A 14628-nucleotide genomic window follows, 5' to 3' on the forward strand; every position below is an offset into this window, starting at 1 on the left:
TATTAAGTCCTACTAAAGTTATGTGCAGGGGGGGTAGCTGAAGGAATCAGAAAACTACTAAGTCTTCCTTAGAATCTGAAGAGGTGGTCCACAAGCATTTATGCTGGAATGAAGGTTCTTTAATCATTAAAGCACCATCTCTATTCCTGAAGATTAGTGACTGCATTCTTATGGCCTAAGATACTTGGGTTATAGGGTGAGGGATTGCAGACTATACCACTGCTTATAGTATCTGTTGCTATAAGCTGATTTTCTATGTAATTGTAAATTCAGGGGTCCCCAACTTTTTTGAGCCTGTGGTGAGCACAGCCAACCAGAAGCCATGCTGGGCAAAAGCCTCACCTAAACTGCACCCACTCATTTTCAAAAAATACTTGTCAAAAAACACTCAAGTCCCTAGGTTCCTTCAAATAAAGAGACTCTCCATACTTTCAGATGAGCTTTTAATAGGAGGTCATACTAGATGCTCACAACACTGGGCCAGTGTTGAAATGAACTTGGTTCAAAATGGCAAAGGTTATATAGTTCACTACAAGCAGTTAAAAGCACGCCTCATTTTGGGTGAACAAACAATTCAAACTCGGGTTACAAATCATGACTCTCACCATTACTACAAAGCCCAACCAGTAGATAACATTCTCAGGTAGGAGGCATGACCTTGCGGCTTGTTGGACCTTGTTTCCCACTCCCAGAAGACACAGAAGCTTAGCTTTCAATTCTATCCACACATTCCTTCAGATACATACACTAGGCATAGACAGTAAATAATAGGCAGTAAAAAAGACTTGACATTGGGTACCAGTAAAGGTTTTGGCAGGCACCATGGTGTCCAAGGGCATCACATTAGAGACTGCGGATTTAATGTGTCATATTTGCATGGTTATGCTGTACTTCACCTCTGGTTGGTTTCCAGATTTCTACATCACGCTTGTTCTGCTTGCTGCAGTGGTTCCCAGCGTTTTCGGTATGGTAGCCTACAAGTCTGGATGTATTTAATATGGCAAAACTAACATTCCACTTGCACATTAGACCAGAGAATTTCAAGAAAAATTTAATGTATTTTTTGCCTATATAGATCAAAACCAGGGTTGAATAGTTTAAGGATTATAAGAAGAGATGAATGATAAAGTACAGAATGATCAAATTGTATAACTAAGCTATGCATACTCATAGTGATGAGATATTAGAAAAGAAGAGATGAAAAAATAATAGAATATAAATTAAAAGTATATATTTGTAACATGTATGTAATAAAGATAGGCTCAAGAATTTTGACAGAAAATGCAGTTAGTTATAACATAATATAGATATGAATGATGGTCTATCTTCCTATTTAGATTCATGTTCTACACCAAACATGATTGTGTGAAACTGCAGTAATGCAGAATTTCTATCTTTTTTTTTGTTGTGAATGAAAAATGTATTTTAAAAATTTGAAATGGTGACCTATATGGGCCCAAAGATTTATGGTGCCCTGGGCAAACTATGACCTTGGCACCCATCTAGTTCCCTATTCTATTTTCTGTAGAACCCAACCAGATGTTTTGGAGAAACTGAGCATCACATTAAAAGGGGCAAATGGCATTCCTACATCCTGCATACTGAGATTACATTCCAGCCTTTGAAGCACACACCCAGTTTCCTTCCAATCCATTTTTGGTTCTAAGAAAATTCACTCTAGTTAAAAAAATACCAAGCATGTCCTGATGTCTACTAATCAATGCGCATAGATGGGGGGGGGGGCAGAATGCCAACCAATGTATGACACGGAAGATACTATTTCTAGGGTCAGTAAGTTTCCAAAATGTGCAAGAGCAATAGAAAAGGCAGGGGTGGTCAGAAGGAAGGAGTGGCCCCGCAGCCTCTTGGGTCCTTACCGGGAATCCCTGGTCTACTGGACGTCCCACTCTATTGGCTGTATTTATTTATTCTGTGTAGTCCGCCTTGAGTCGTGAGAAAGTCGGGCTATAAATATGATTTTTTTTGGGGGGGGGAGAGATTCTACACAGGTATCTTGTCAAAGCATCAATTCCAACAAACTACCAGATCACACAGATTCGAGTCCAGTAGCACCTTAGAGACCAACAAGACTTGGGAATGATATATAAGCTTTCGACAGTCTGTCTTTTAAAAGGGCTCTTTGGCTTTCCCTCCAAAGACTCTGAACCGCCTTCTACAACAAGGAAACCAGGAGCACCGGAGGCAGCGCGGCGGGGCTTGTTGGCTGCTCGCCAAAATGATGCCTCTGGAGAGACACGTCGAAGGTAGGGGCAGAAAAAGGTGCCCATCCAAACCCGACTCCGGTTTCTTCTTCTGCAGCAGCGCCTCCACCCCTCACGCCCGGTTTTAATAATCCCCTAAGGCCTTCTAGGAGCGGGACCACCCCACAAGTTTACGGCAGACCAACCGTCGGTCTTAAAGGCTTATGCGCGCGCGCTTTTCCTTGAACTCTCCCCCTCGCTTCCCGCCTCGCATCCTTTCCTGCAGGACCTGCGCAGGCGCCAGCCTGATGTCCGCTCTCACCCCTCCCCTGGGGAGGAGGAGGAAGACTTGTCGGTGCGTTGTCTTGCTTAAGGCGGGCGGGTACCCGGATATTGCTGGTACCCGTACGGCGGGGCTGAGGGCTGGGAAGCGCATGCGTAGTAACTCGGTGCCTCTTTCTCTTGAGCTTCGACGTCCTAGCGGGTCGCTGGGCCCTGGGTCCAGGCGGGGCTAAAGGGGAGGGGCTTGGGCTGAGCCCACCCCACCCCCTTTGGGGAGGTGAGTACATTGAGGGGGGATGGGCGGGGGGGGCAAAGGGCTGTGAGAAACTAGCCTCGAAGGGGGGGGTAGCTCAGAAGACGGGGGGGGGGGGAGGAGGATAAAAAGCTATGAGTGAGGGGGGAAAGAAAGGTCCAAGGGGACTCTGAACTTAAAAAGGGAGCCTCGGATAAGAGCTCAGGTGGAACTGATTTGGGTACTGGGGTGGGATTCTTATCAGCCATTTGGGTGGTGTTGGTAGCGAAAGCTGGTGTACAAACATTGCAGTAACTGTAAATTTGGGTACCACTAGCTGGAGGTGAGAAAGATGGGGAAACATCCTTGGGCTAGAAGCACAAAGGAAGAGCTGCGGGTGACTGGGCTGGAGTAGGAGGAAATGATCACCAAGGATAAGTTTGCAGGGGAGAGGCAGAAAGTGTGGAAGTGAATACAAGTGCTGGTCTCTTGCTTGGATCATGTTAGTAGTATTCTACCAATATTACTGCTGTCTTACTAGCTCCCAGTGTCAATTGTGTGTGTAAAAACTAAACAGTGCTCCAGCGGCACCTTAGAGGCAAATGAAAGTTATTCTAGCGTGGCATTTTGTGAGTTAGAATTCTGATCTCGGACTTATGAAAGTTATTACTAACATGACTGCCCCTCTGGATTGAATTTAGGGTTAGGGGATGTACAGAATATGGAAGTGATCCTGTTCATGTTTAGGGGGTTTAAAACCGGGGCTTTTTTTGGTAGCAGGAGCTCCTTTGCATATTAGGCCACACACCCCTGATGTAGCCAATCCTCTTAAGAGCTTACAAGTAGGCTCTGTTAGAAGAGCCCTGTAAGCTCTTGGAGGATTGGCTACATAAGAGGAGTGTGGCCTAATATGCAGAGGAGTTCCTGCTACACAAAAAGCCCAATTTAAAACAGAAGACTGGATGTGATAAGAAGATAGGGTTGTGTGTGTGGGGGGGATGCCATTGAAACAGCAACAGAAGATTAAATCATTATGAAATTGCCCCAGATGCTTCAAGTACTTTTTTAGATTCCCCCCCTCCAATTTTTGAAAATTTTTGACTCAGAAGAGTCTCTGAGGCAAAAGGCCCTGCATTCTGTAGAAAGCCTGATACTGAAGATCGCTCTGTCTTTTCTCTTTCCACAGGTGGTGATGTCAGCCGAAGCCACAGCAGACTCGGTCCCACCTCCTGAGGCCTGTGCTCCACTGGTCCCAACCCAGCAGCGCCGGGATGGCGGGGGTGGGGTAGCAGGTGCAACCTTTGATCTCAAACCTCTGAACCCCAGCAGCAAGTATGTGAAACTGAACGTAGGAGGGTCCCTCCATTACACCACCGTGCAGACCCTCACCAAGCAAGACACCATGCTGAAGGCCATGTTCAGTGGCAGGATGGAAGTGCTGACGGATAGTGAAGGTATTTCTTAATTGTTTGTTTGCTCCACCCTGTAGCTGGTTTGTGGGACAGGAAAGCCAGTAAGCTATCTTAAGTAAATAAAGTGTAGAGGCCAGGCAGGAACTCCACTTAGTTGCAAAATGGAGCCCGCTCTGTGAATCACATCTGCTGTCCAGTATGGCAGAGGGAGAACTATAAACATTTCAGGTTTTAACCAAACAACTTCTGGGTTCTCTGCACACACATGAAAGCTTTGATGGGTTGGAGAAATTTTTTCTTATAAACTTCCACTATTCATTTTACATATTCAGATGTAACTCTGAACTGTTTCCCATCTAGATGGGTTAAGTAAATATTTATAGCTTCAAATTCATAAAGTTAAAGATTGTTGGGTAATGTTGTTCCCTGATTTTTTCAAATAACCATGAAGATTTTGAAGCTGAAATCTAGGTAAGAGCACAAGGGTTTTTGTGACAAGTCGCCTCCTGATATTTTTGAAGTCTTTTTGGTATGTGATTGTTGCTGAAATATTTCAGTGGGTGATTTTTTAAATAATGGATTTGTTTTACATTCTTTGTGGGTATTGTAAGGCTGTTCTGAGAAGTCTTATATGGAATATCTGGATGAAAATAAGATGAGAAAAATCAAGAAAAATATTTCCCCCCTGAATACCCAAGAAGCAATCTTGGCTGTTGATGCCTTGTTCCAGTGACCAAAAGACCAGCTGACCATCTTTGACATGGCTCTTGTTGGAAATTAGGTCCTAATTATCCAGCGAATGGCAGGAAGCCTGGCTTAATTTTTTCCTTTACTGATCAGTCTTTTTCTGAGAGGCAGGAAGGGCTCAGCCGCTGTTCCTTTCCTCTTGTCTCTTACCAGCTGGTTTCCCTCTGTCCCATGGCATTCCTTTATTTTAATTTATAGCCTATGCAGTCCCGAAGGCTTGTAATTATTTACAATGAGTCATCTGTGTACTTAGCACTTCATAGAGCAATGCACACAGGACCCAGAATAACTAGGAAAAAAACATAAACAAAACCTTGATACATTCCCTGAGCATTCAGTTTAAATTTTGCCAGTGGGAATATGAGCATTGGCTTTTTTAAGAGGTCATATTTAGAGGACAAGATCTGAAGATCACATTGGCTGTGTATGGCATTCTGGCAGTATTGCAGTTCATAAAGTTCAGGAGCAGACATTAATCAGGGGAGGGGCTCTGGCTCAGTGGAAGGACCTCTGCTTTGCATGCAGAAGGTACCCAGCATCTCCAGTGTAAAAAAAGAACTAGCTACAAGGTGATGTGAAACCTTTGCCTGAGAACCTGGAAAGCCACTGCCAGCCTGAGTAGACAATAATGACTTTTATAGGCTGGTGGTCTGATTCGGAGTAAGGTAGTTTCATGGTTACAGAAGCAAGTAGGTTTAGCAAAGCTAAATGAAACCAAAGGTCCATTTTGTTCAACATGATTTTTCATACAGTGGCCAGCTCCAGTAACCCAGGAAGGACCACAGGTTTAATGCTAAGGCCTAGGCTTCCCCTTCGTCCCCACCCCACCAGTGACTGGTATTCAGAGGTCTACTGGCTCTGAACATGGAGCCTTTGGCCATTATGGCAGATAGCCATTGATAGAACTGTCCTCGATGAATATTTCCAATCCATGTGTTGGGGAATTTTAAAACTCCCTAAGCTAGTGCTCCTCACTGTTTTGTGTTAGTGAATGTTGGATGAAGGAGTTGTTTCTTCTGCCTATCCTGAATCTCCTGCCTGTTGATTTCACTGACAAATTTATGCAGGCAAACGCTAGTCTTATGTTCAGCTATTTTGAAAAACAGAATTATCCCTTGAACTTCATAGCAGAAGCTCTGTAACAAAGAGATTCTTCCTATCATAGTTCAAATGCAGTTGAAATTTTGTATTTCAGAGACGAAAGGTCAGGTACTTCTTTAAATCCACCCCCCCCCACCAAGTTCTGTGCCAGTTTTATCATTTGCCCTTCAGAATGTCATTCTTAATGGTACAAGCCAAAAACTGTGGCAACAGACACACAGAATGTAACTATGACTAATAATATAAAACAGTTAACTGGAGTATTGCTAGTTATATGTAGGATTGTTTTTGCAACATCATAAGCAGAATTAACTATAGAAATAGTAATATTTGAGTTTTCTTTCTCTTAGTCTACTACAAAACCAAGCAATCTTAAGCCGGATGTGAAACAGGGATGCCTTCTTGTTGCTGTTCTCCACTCCTCTTCTGGTGGGTCTATAAACATCCATTTGCTCTTGCCAGGCTGGATCTTGATTGATAGAAGTGGGCGCCATTTTGGAACCATCCTGAATTACTTGCGAGACGGTTCAGTGTCTCTCCCCGAGTCCCAGCGGGAGTTGGAAGAGGTGCTGTCTGAGGCCCGCTACTACCTGATTCAAGGCTTAGTGGAGGACTGCCAGCTGGCACTCCAGGTGAGCATCTCCCTGCTAAGAAATCACAGGAAGTTTAGAATCTCATGCTGTGTTTTTAAAGGGCAGAACAGCAGCTTCTGAGTCGCCTAATGAGGCTGCAGTGCGCAACTTGCATGTCTTTCTCTTTTTTCCCCCTTCCCTGCTCAGCAAAAGAGCGAAGCCTTTGACCCTCTCTGCCACATCCCCATGGTGACGTCTCCAAAGGAAGAGCAGCAGATCATCTCAAGTTGTTCCAAGGTAAAGCAGTTGTGGAATTGTGTGGGGTGGAGTCCCAGGAAGGTTGTGTTTGTCAGTGCAGAGAAGGGGAGCTTGCTGGGCTTGTATATTCGGGACCAACACAGCAGTTTTGCTGAAGAACAGATAGCATGGGAAGCTGTCCAATATGTCTCCATCCATTTAGGCATAGCTTAGGGGTCCCCAATGTAGCACCCACTGACACCTTTCCTGGGGCCTGCTAAAAAGTGGGTGGGACAGGTGTGCATTTGTACAGCTGGGCTTCTGATTGCCCATTAGAAATCTGATTGGCTACAGAGACTTCTAAGATGATATTTTGGTGGCGCCTGCCACCACAACTCAAGGATCTTCACCGTGTGACTGAAGGTAAGCTGTGTGCATGCAAGAAAATATTTTTAATTGTATGCTCATTTTAAATGATGTCCTGTTAAGCAGAGCTTCTGCCAAAAATGTTAAAGAGTTACTACTAATGTTACTGACATTTTCTGGCTGGCTCTGCCTCATTTGGCATCCATTGCCTGGTTGTGCCCACCACTGTATTTCAGAATTGCATAGTTGCCCTCAGGCTCAGAAAGGTGGGGGACTCCTGCAGTGGTGTATCCCTTGCCTTGAAGAGTGGGCAAGGTGCAGGTTTTGTGAGACCCCAGCAGCTTGGCTGGTTAGCAAAACAGGAGGCTAAAAAACAACTTGCATGCAGCAAGCTCAAAACACAGCAGTAGTAAAGGAACAGAAACCACTCTCCTTTGCTTTCTTTTAGGAAACGTCTGCTGTGTTTCCTTTATCTGTGTGTTTTTCTCTCCTTTGCTTAGCCTGTGGTGAAATTGCTGCATAACAGAAGCAACAACAAGTATTCGTATACAAGGTAAGGCACATTTTTATTTACATTATTTATAGTCCAACTTTTGCACTGGGGCTCAAGACAGATTATACAGAGTGGTTCATTACAATCAACAAAATGTAGCTTTCAAGAAACAATGTAGGACTATTAAGGTTGTAGAAGTCCGGAACCAACCAAAAAAATCTAAAAGATAGAACTGAAGTAAAGCACAGTATAAATATTAATATATTTATTTATTTAGGCAATTTATATTTTACCCTTTCCCAAAACGGGCTCAGGGTAGATCACACCATTCTAAAAACAGTATAAAACAACAGTTAAAAACCAAATCAATGTAATCAATACAATTTGTTAAAGCGTAATAAGTTATAAATAGCGGCTCAGTTGGGCACGTTATATAAACTGAGAGTCTAAAACAGGAGATAGAGTAAAATTCATATTACAGCAGAGATGGTACCATAGCATAGGGCCAGCCAATGGAATATTAAGTGACATGTTAAGTGATGCAAAGATTACATGGCAGGAGCCAACTTAGAGCACACAATTGCACGCAGTAGTGCAGACCACAGTCCCTAGTCATTTATCCGAGTAATTTTGTTTTGTGGGAGAATTTGGTGTATTTCTTGCATCTCCTGTTTATCCACAGCAGATATTCTCACGTTTTTGCTGGTAATGGTGCAGCTTGGAGACTTACCAAGAAATTTTCTGCCCTCATCCCTGTTCTCTCTCTTCCTCACCCTCATCTAGTAACTCCGATGACAACTTGCTGAAGAACATTGAACTCTTTGACAAACTCGCTCTGCGGTTCAACGGACGGGTGCTCTTCATCAAAGATGTCCTGGGAGACGAGATCTGCTGCTGGTCTTTCTATGGGCAGGGCCGCAAGATCGCCGAAGTCTGTTGCACCTCTATCGTGTACGCCACTGAGAAGAAACAGACTAAGGTAACTCACCGTGTATTGTTCCTTGCCATCTCAAGTACTCAGTTTGTAGTAAGAGAGAGCACTTGCTTTTCCAGTTGATAACTGGAACTCTTAATAGGACCCCTCTCTTTATTTGAATTAGTGTTGGGTAGATTAAAGCTTTATAAGCTGTCCCACAAATCCATGAGTAGGTACAAAAAGCAAACCTTTTGAAGAGATCAGCATTTTTAAAAAACAGTTTAAATTTAGTTAATGTATTCCAAGAAATGTACAATCTCTTAGTTTATTTTGTCTGCCTGCAACCATGTCAAATTTTATGAGGCCTCCACCCCAGTTGATGGACTTGCTATGGTCCATCGTTTTTGTTGTTTGGCTTGTTGCAGTATTGAGGTGTGGATGATTTTGCTTTTTAGACTTTCCATGCAGCTAGAATTATTTCTGTATTCCTATTTATAAGGATTAGGATAAATGTTCTCATTTTCTTTGGGTTGGTATTGGTATTGGGGTGGGACAGAAACAGTCCTGGTCGCCCTCATGGATGACCTCCGACGACAACTGGATCGAGGCGGCTCGGCGGTATTGCTGTTGCTAGACCTATCGGCTGCGTTCGATATGGTCGACCATCGGCTGCTGACCCGCCGCCTCGCCGACGCAGGAATTCGGGGGCTAGCCTTACAGTGGCTCTCCTCCTTTCTTGATGGTCGGGGACAAAGGGTGGCAATTGGGGGGGAGCTGTCTCAGAGGTACCCACTTCATTGTGGAGTGCCTCAGGGAGCAGTTCTCTCCCCGATGCTGTTTAACATCTTTATGCGCCCCCTTGCCCAGATTGCACGGAGGTACGGGCTGGGTTGTCATCAATATGCGGATGACACCCAGCTCTATCTACTGATGGGCGACCGGGCTGGTGATGTCCCTGCAAATTTGGACCGGGCATTACAAGCCGTGGCTGACTGGCTCAGGCTGAGCGGGCTGAAGTTGAATCCGGCGAAGACTGAGGTCCTTTGCGTGGGCCGCGGTGGACCAGGAGGGGAGATTACTTTACCGGCCTTTGACGGTGCGCCACTGGTACCAGTGCGCAAAGTCAAGAGCCTGGGAGTGCTACTGGAGTCCTCCTTATCAATGGAGGCCCAGGTGGCCGCCACTGCTAGATCTGCCTTCTTCCATCTTAAGAGGGCGAGGCAGTTGGCTCCCTTCTTGGAGCGCACCAACCTAGCAACTGTGATCCACGCAACGGTCACTTCGAGGTTAGACTACTGCAATGCCCTCTACATGGGGCTGCCCTTGTACCGAACACGGAGACTTCAGGTAGTCCAGAACGCGGCGGCCAGGCTGCTGGAGGGACTACCATGGTGGGAGCCTGCGCGGCCTGGGCTGCGGAATCTGCATTGGCTGCCGGTTGTATACCGTGTTTGCTATAAGGTGCTGGTTATCACCTTTAAAGCCCTATATGGCCGAGGACCTGCCTACCTAAAGGACCGCCTCTCCCCATATGTGCCCCAGAGAGCACTGAGGTCTAGTTCTCAGAACTTACTAACAATCCCTGGGCCAAGAGAAGTTAGGTTGAAGGCTACTAGGGAGCAGGCCTTCTCGGTGATAGCCCCTCGTTGGTGGAACGACCTTCCAGAGATGGTGCGAGCCCTGCGGGACCTGAACCAATTCCGCAGGGCTTGCAAAACATTTCTTTTCCAGCTGGCTTTCGAGATAGAACCTGATTAACCCAACGAGCGGACATCTAGCCGTCTTGTGTACATTATGATTACAGCATTTTAGCACCTATTTTATATATTTTACCTATTTTAAATAACTTATTTGTAATTGATATATTTAAATTGTTCATGTTGTTTTATGTGAATCATGGGACTCCCATGTCTGTTAGCCGCCCTGAGCCCGCCTGGCGGGGAGGGCGGGATATAAAAATAAAATATTATTATTATTATTATTATTACTACTACCATTTCCTAGTTGGGCTTGGGGAATGTGCCTGAACTACTTGTGCCAGGTCACACAATGATAAGATGGAATTCAAGCTCAGGTCTCCTAGGCCCAATTCCAGTCCTTCCACCTAGCTTAAACTAGCTCCGTTTCATTTTATTTTGTCAAATCTTCCCTTTCTCCAGAGTTTGTCAGTGGTTTGTTTGTTTTTTAATATCTTCACATCTAGTATTTGAGGTTAAACAGAATATCAATGACATGGCCCAAGCCTTAGTGAATCTGTGTTAGGATTTTACCCTGGAATTCCATGTCAAATCTGACCACTCACACCTTGTGTAACTTCACATTCTCTTGTGTACAGGTGGAGTTCCCTGAGGCAAGGATCTTTGAGGAGACCCTGAACATCCTGATCTATGAGACACCAAGGGTGCCGGATAAGGCCCTGCTGGAAGCAACAGGCGGGGTGGCAGGTGGAGGCGGAGGCCTCCTCCGCGCAGGTGATGACGAAGACGGGCGGGAGCACCGTGTCCGGCGCATTCATGTCCGCAGGCATATTATGCACGACGAGCGTCCTCATGGTCACCAGGCTGTTTTCAAGGACTGATTGTCACTTGATCCCACTGTTGTCACTCCGCCCATCTAGTGCCAAAAGAGGCCCTGTTTTCCTCCTTTTGACCTCTTGCCCCACGGTCTTCTCAAGAGTGTTTGCAACCTTTCTAGCCCTTGCCTCTCTTCTCCTCGGCCTTGCCTTTCTCCTCTTGACTTTGCGCCCCTCCTGAGCCCCTCACTGACTTTATTGTGACAATTGACACCTTTGTCCACCTTGCTTTTTCCAACTTTACTTTTTCTGCCCTTAATATGAGTCTTAAATGCCTGACCTTTTTCTCTTGCTGTTTACTCTCCCTTATATGCACCAGTCCTCTTCTTGTCTCATAATCCTTGAGATGCCTCTCAAGTCTGGATAGTGACCTGTTTGTTATTCATAATGTCTTAGACCCAGAATATTGCCCTGTCAGACTAGAGACAGTCTGATTCTTGGGATCCACAGAAAAGCATTAATACAAAAATAGGAGTGTGTGATCAGTGTGCACAAACCAGAGGAGTCTACTTCCCATATTCCACTTGGAACATTAACCTCTAGTTTCTTGAGGGTCAGAGGCAAGCAGCTGCCTAGTCAGAGGTGTCTAGAATCTTTTTTTGTATACCTATTTTATATAACTTTCTTGTGCTCTCTGACTTCTGATCAACACCTCATAATAGATTTTTTTTATTCTGTCCTCCCCTAAAGAACACACATGTTTGTTTGTTTGTTGTTCATCTGGTTTTAACTTATAGGTGTTCCCAGTGTGGATGAAGCCACCTGGGTTTAAGATAAAGGACCTAAATTGTTCTAGGGGGAGTCATTTTTAGTTTTTTTAACATAGAATGGGGCTGGAATAACTGGGACTATAAAACTTACCTCATTTGAGTCTGTCAGCCAAGGAGGATAAATCCTCTTTGAAATCATCCAGAAAGAAATCCTCATGTTGGTACACTCCAGACACAGATTCAGTCTTCCCACTAGAGTAGGGCTAATCAGAAGCTTCCAGAAAGCTGTTCTTAACTTGCTGGGTTAATATAAACTGCTCTGGGTCAAATATATGTTCTCCCTTGACCCTCCCTCAGTGGATGTTGTATGAGCTGAACCCTACTGCCCTCTGCATGTGTCTCTCCTGTCCTCTCTAGTACAAGGTATGGCTGGGCTTCAAAAGAGATAGAATGCTTTGAGCCCAGAGTTCAGTAGACATCTTTGCATCATTTCCAAACACTGCAACATGGTCGAACAGTTTGTTCCCACAGTGTATTGGGGCATAGAGTTATTCTGCCGTTCATTTCCACACACACCCTGTCACATGCTCCTAATGTTCCATCTGGGGGAATATTTACTCCTGCAGCTTACTCTAGGAATGCTTTCCCTTCTCTGTTTTCCTTTGGGAATAGGATATTCCTTCATGGGGGGGGGGGGGAACCTTTGGAGAGTTCTAGCTGGCCCTTTAGTCAGTTCCCTTGGATGGGAATGGTTTGTTCTACTTATTGATGGGTGGGGAGGTGTAGTGAACCATTGCATTTCACTTCAAGGCTGTGAAGGTACTTCTGTGGGGAAGATGGTACTGTTATTTTCCTTTCCCTGTTGTCTCCTTCTGTACATCCTCTCCTCCCTGGAGGAGGTAATCTTGCATTAATTATTGTATTTTTTTGTATTTGTATAATTTATTTAAAAAACAACAACTTTGTTTTTTCTATTAAATTATTGTAATAAAGGCTTCTGCTTAAAAGAGTACTTACTGTTCCTGTTCTGTACTGCAAAGAGAGATCTAGATACGGGATTCTGATCTTTAGTGCTTTTCCATGAACCTCAACAGCTTCTGAAAACATCTTTTGTGGGTTACAGACCATCTTTTGCTTTAGCCCTCTCCGCTAGCAGACAACTAAATGCGAGAAGAGAACCATGTAGCTGTGCCTAGCAACCCATGAGCCAAATCCTTCCCAATAAAAGCTTGCGAGCCGTTCATCTCCTTGCTTTCTTCTCTCCATGTCCATGGACTCTTCCAGGGAAGGAAAGGAAATGGTGACCATATAGGCATGCTTTCATTAGGGTCTAGAAAGCTCAGACCCCTTGTTTAAAGTGTTAGATTGTTGGTTCCCTCCAGCTCTGCCTTATATCAGTGAAGAGCGGTACCACCCTCCTTGTGTGCATCTTTTGGATCCCATGAAGTACAGTGAGAATGTCTATGGGTGTGGAGGAGGGGTGGCTGTCTGGGAAGTGCTGCACTTAAGGGAAGAAAAGCAGAAAGCCCAATGCTCTAATTGAGTTAAATTGGCCTTGTCTTGTTGCTGTCCGCTGATACTTCACAGCAGATTAGCATGCATTTCAGAAAGCCTTGAATGAAGCTGTTGCTGTTTGAAGATGGGCATTCACATGGCACTTGATCTGAGGGACCTGGCACAGAAATGAGTAGAAAATGTCTTGAAAAGAATATAGGGCAATGCACAGTGATTTACGGCAGTGCGTGGTTTGTTTTTACTTTGTTGGCTCAATATCTCTGTTTTGATGGTGGCTTAACTCTAGGGTTGCCAGGTCTGACTCAGGAAAAATCTGGGGACTTTAGGGGTCGAGACAGGAGCAAGGATGTGACAAGCATGACAGAACTCCCAAAGGGTGTCCTGGCCATCACAGTTAAAGGGATCATGTGCCTTTTAAATGCCTTCCCTCCATTAGAAAAAATGGAGACTGAGGGCACCTTATTTGAAGCTCAGAATTGAACTTCCTGGTCCATTTTTTTTTAAACTTGGGTTTTTTTAGGAGGGTCACCAGATGCTATGCTGAAAATTTGGTGCCTCTACCTCAAAAAACAGCCCCCCTCCAGATACCCATGGATCGATTCTCCATTATACCCTAAGGGGACTGGTCTCCATAGGGTATAATGGACTGACCAGCAAACTTATCCCTGTATATTTGTGTGTGCGTGCACAAACCTGAAAGTCATGTTGACCTCCGGTGACTGACCCCTACCAGGGGCCAGGAGGATATTCAGAGAGGCAGCTGAATAAAACCTGCCCCTGTCCTCCTGACTGGGTATTTCAGGGAAGTCTCGCATCCAAGTACTAACTAGAGTTGACCCTCTTTAGCTTCCAAGCCAGTTAAGTGTGCAGACTCTTATCTGGGAGAACCTGGTTTGATTTCCCACTCCTCCATTTATAGCTGCTGGAATGGCCTTGGGTTAGCCATAGCTATCATAGGAGTTGTCCTTGAAAGGGCAGCTGCTGTGAGAGCCCTCTCAGCCCCACCCACCTCACAGGGTGTCTGTTGTGGGGGGAAAAGATAGGCGATTGTATGCCGCTCTGAGTCTGGTTCAGAGAGAAGGGTGGGGTATAAAGCTGCAGTCTTCTGAGACACTGATGAGATCAGCTTTGCCTGGGCTATCCAGCTCAGGGCGGTCTACACTGCCTCTTAAGATTGAGACTTAAAGGAAGATAATTTAAAACGAATCACTCTCCTCTTTAACGACGTCACCCAAACCACTCTCTCTAACCTCAGGATGGGAGGGGGGAGGG

At 45.0% G+C, this 14628-nt stretch overlaps 1 protein-coding gene across 1 annotated transcript; it reads left to right on the forward strand.

The window, feature by feature from the left end:
• Window positions 1–2603: 2603 nt before the first annotated feature.
• Window positions 2604–12853, forward strand: KCTD13 (potassium channel tetramerization domain containing 13). Its single transcript, XM_060255741.1, has 7 exons — window positions 2604–2760; window positions 3902–4169; window positions 6438–6607; window positions 6755–6844; window positions 7651–7703; window positions 8427–8622; window positions 10895–12853. The coding sequence occupies exons 2-7, from the start codon at window positions 3908–3910 to the stop codon at window positions 11135–11137; spliced, it is 1014 nt and encodes a 337-aa protein (XP_060111724.1). The 5' UTR covers window positions 2604–2760; window positions 3902–3907; the 3' UTR covers window positions 11138–12853.
• Window positions 12854–14628: the final 1775 nt, after the last annotated feature.

The sequence above is a fragment of the Heteronotia binoei genome, chromosome 15, assembly GCF_032191835.1.
Source record: "Heteronotia binoei isolate CCM8104 ecotype False Entrance Well chromosome 15, APGP_CSIRO_Hbin_v1, whole genome shotgun sequence".
NCBI lineage: Eukaryota > Metazoa > Chordata > Lepidosauria > Squamata > Gekkonidae > Heteronotia > Heteronotia binoei.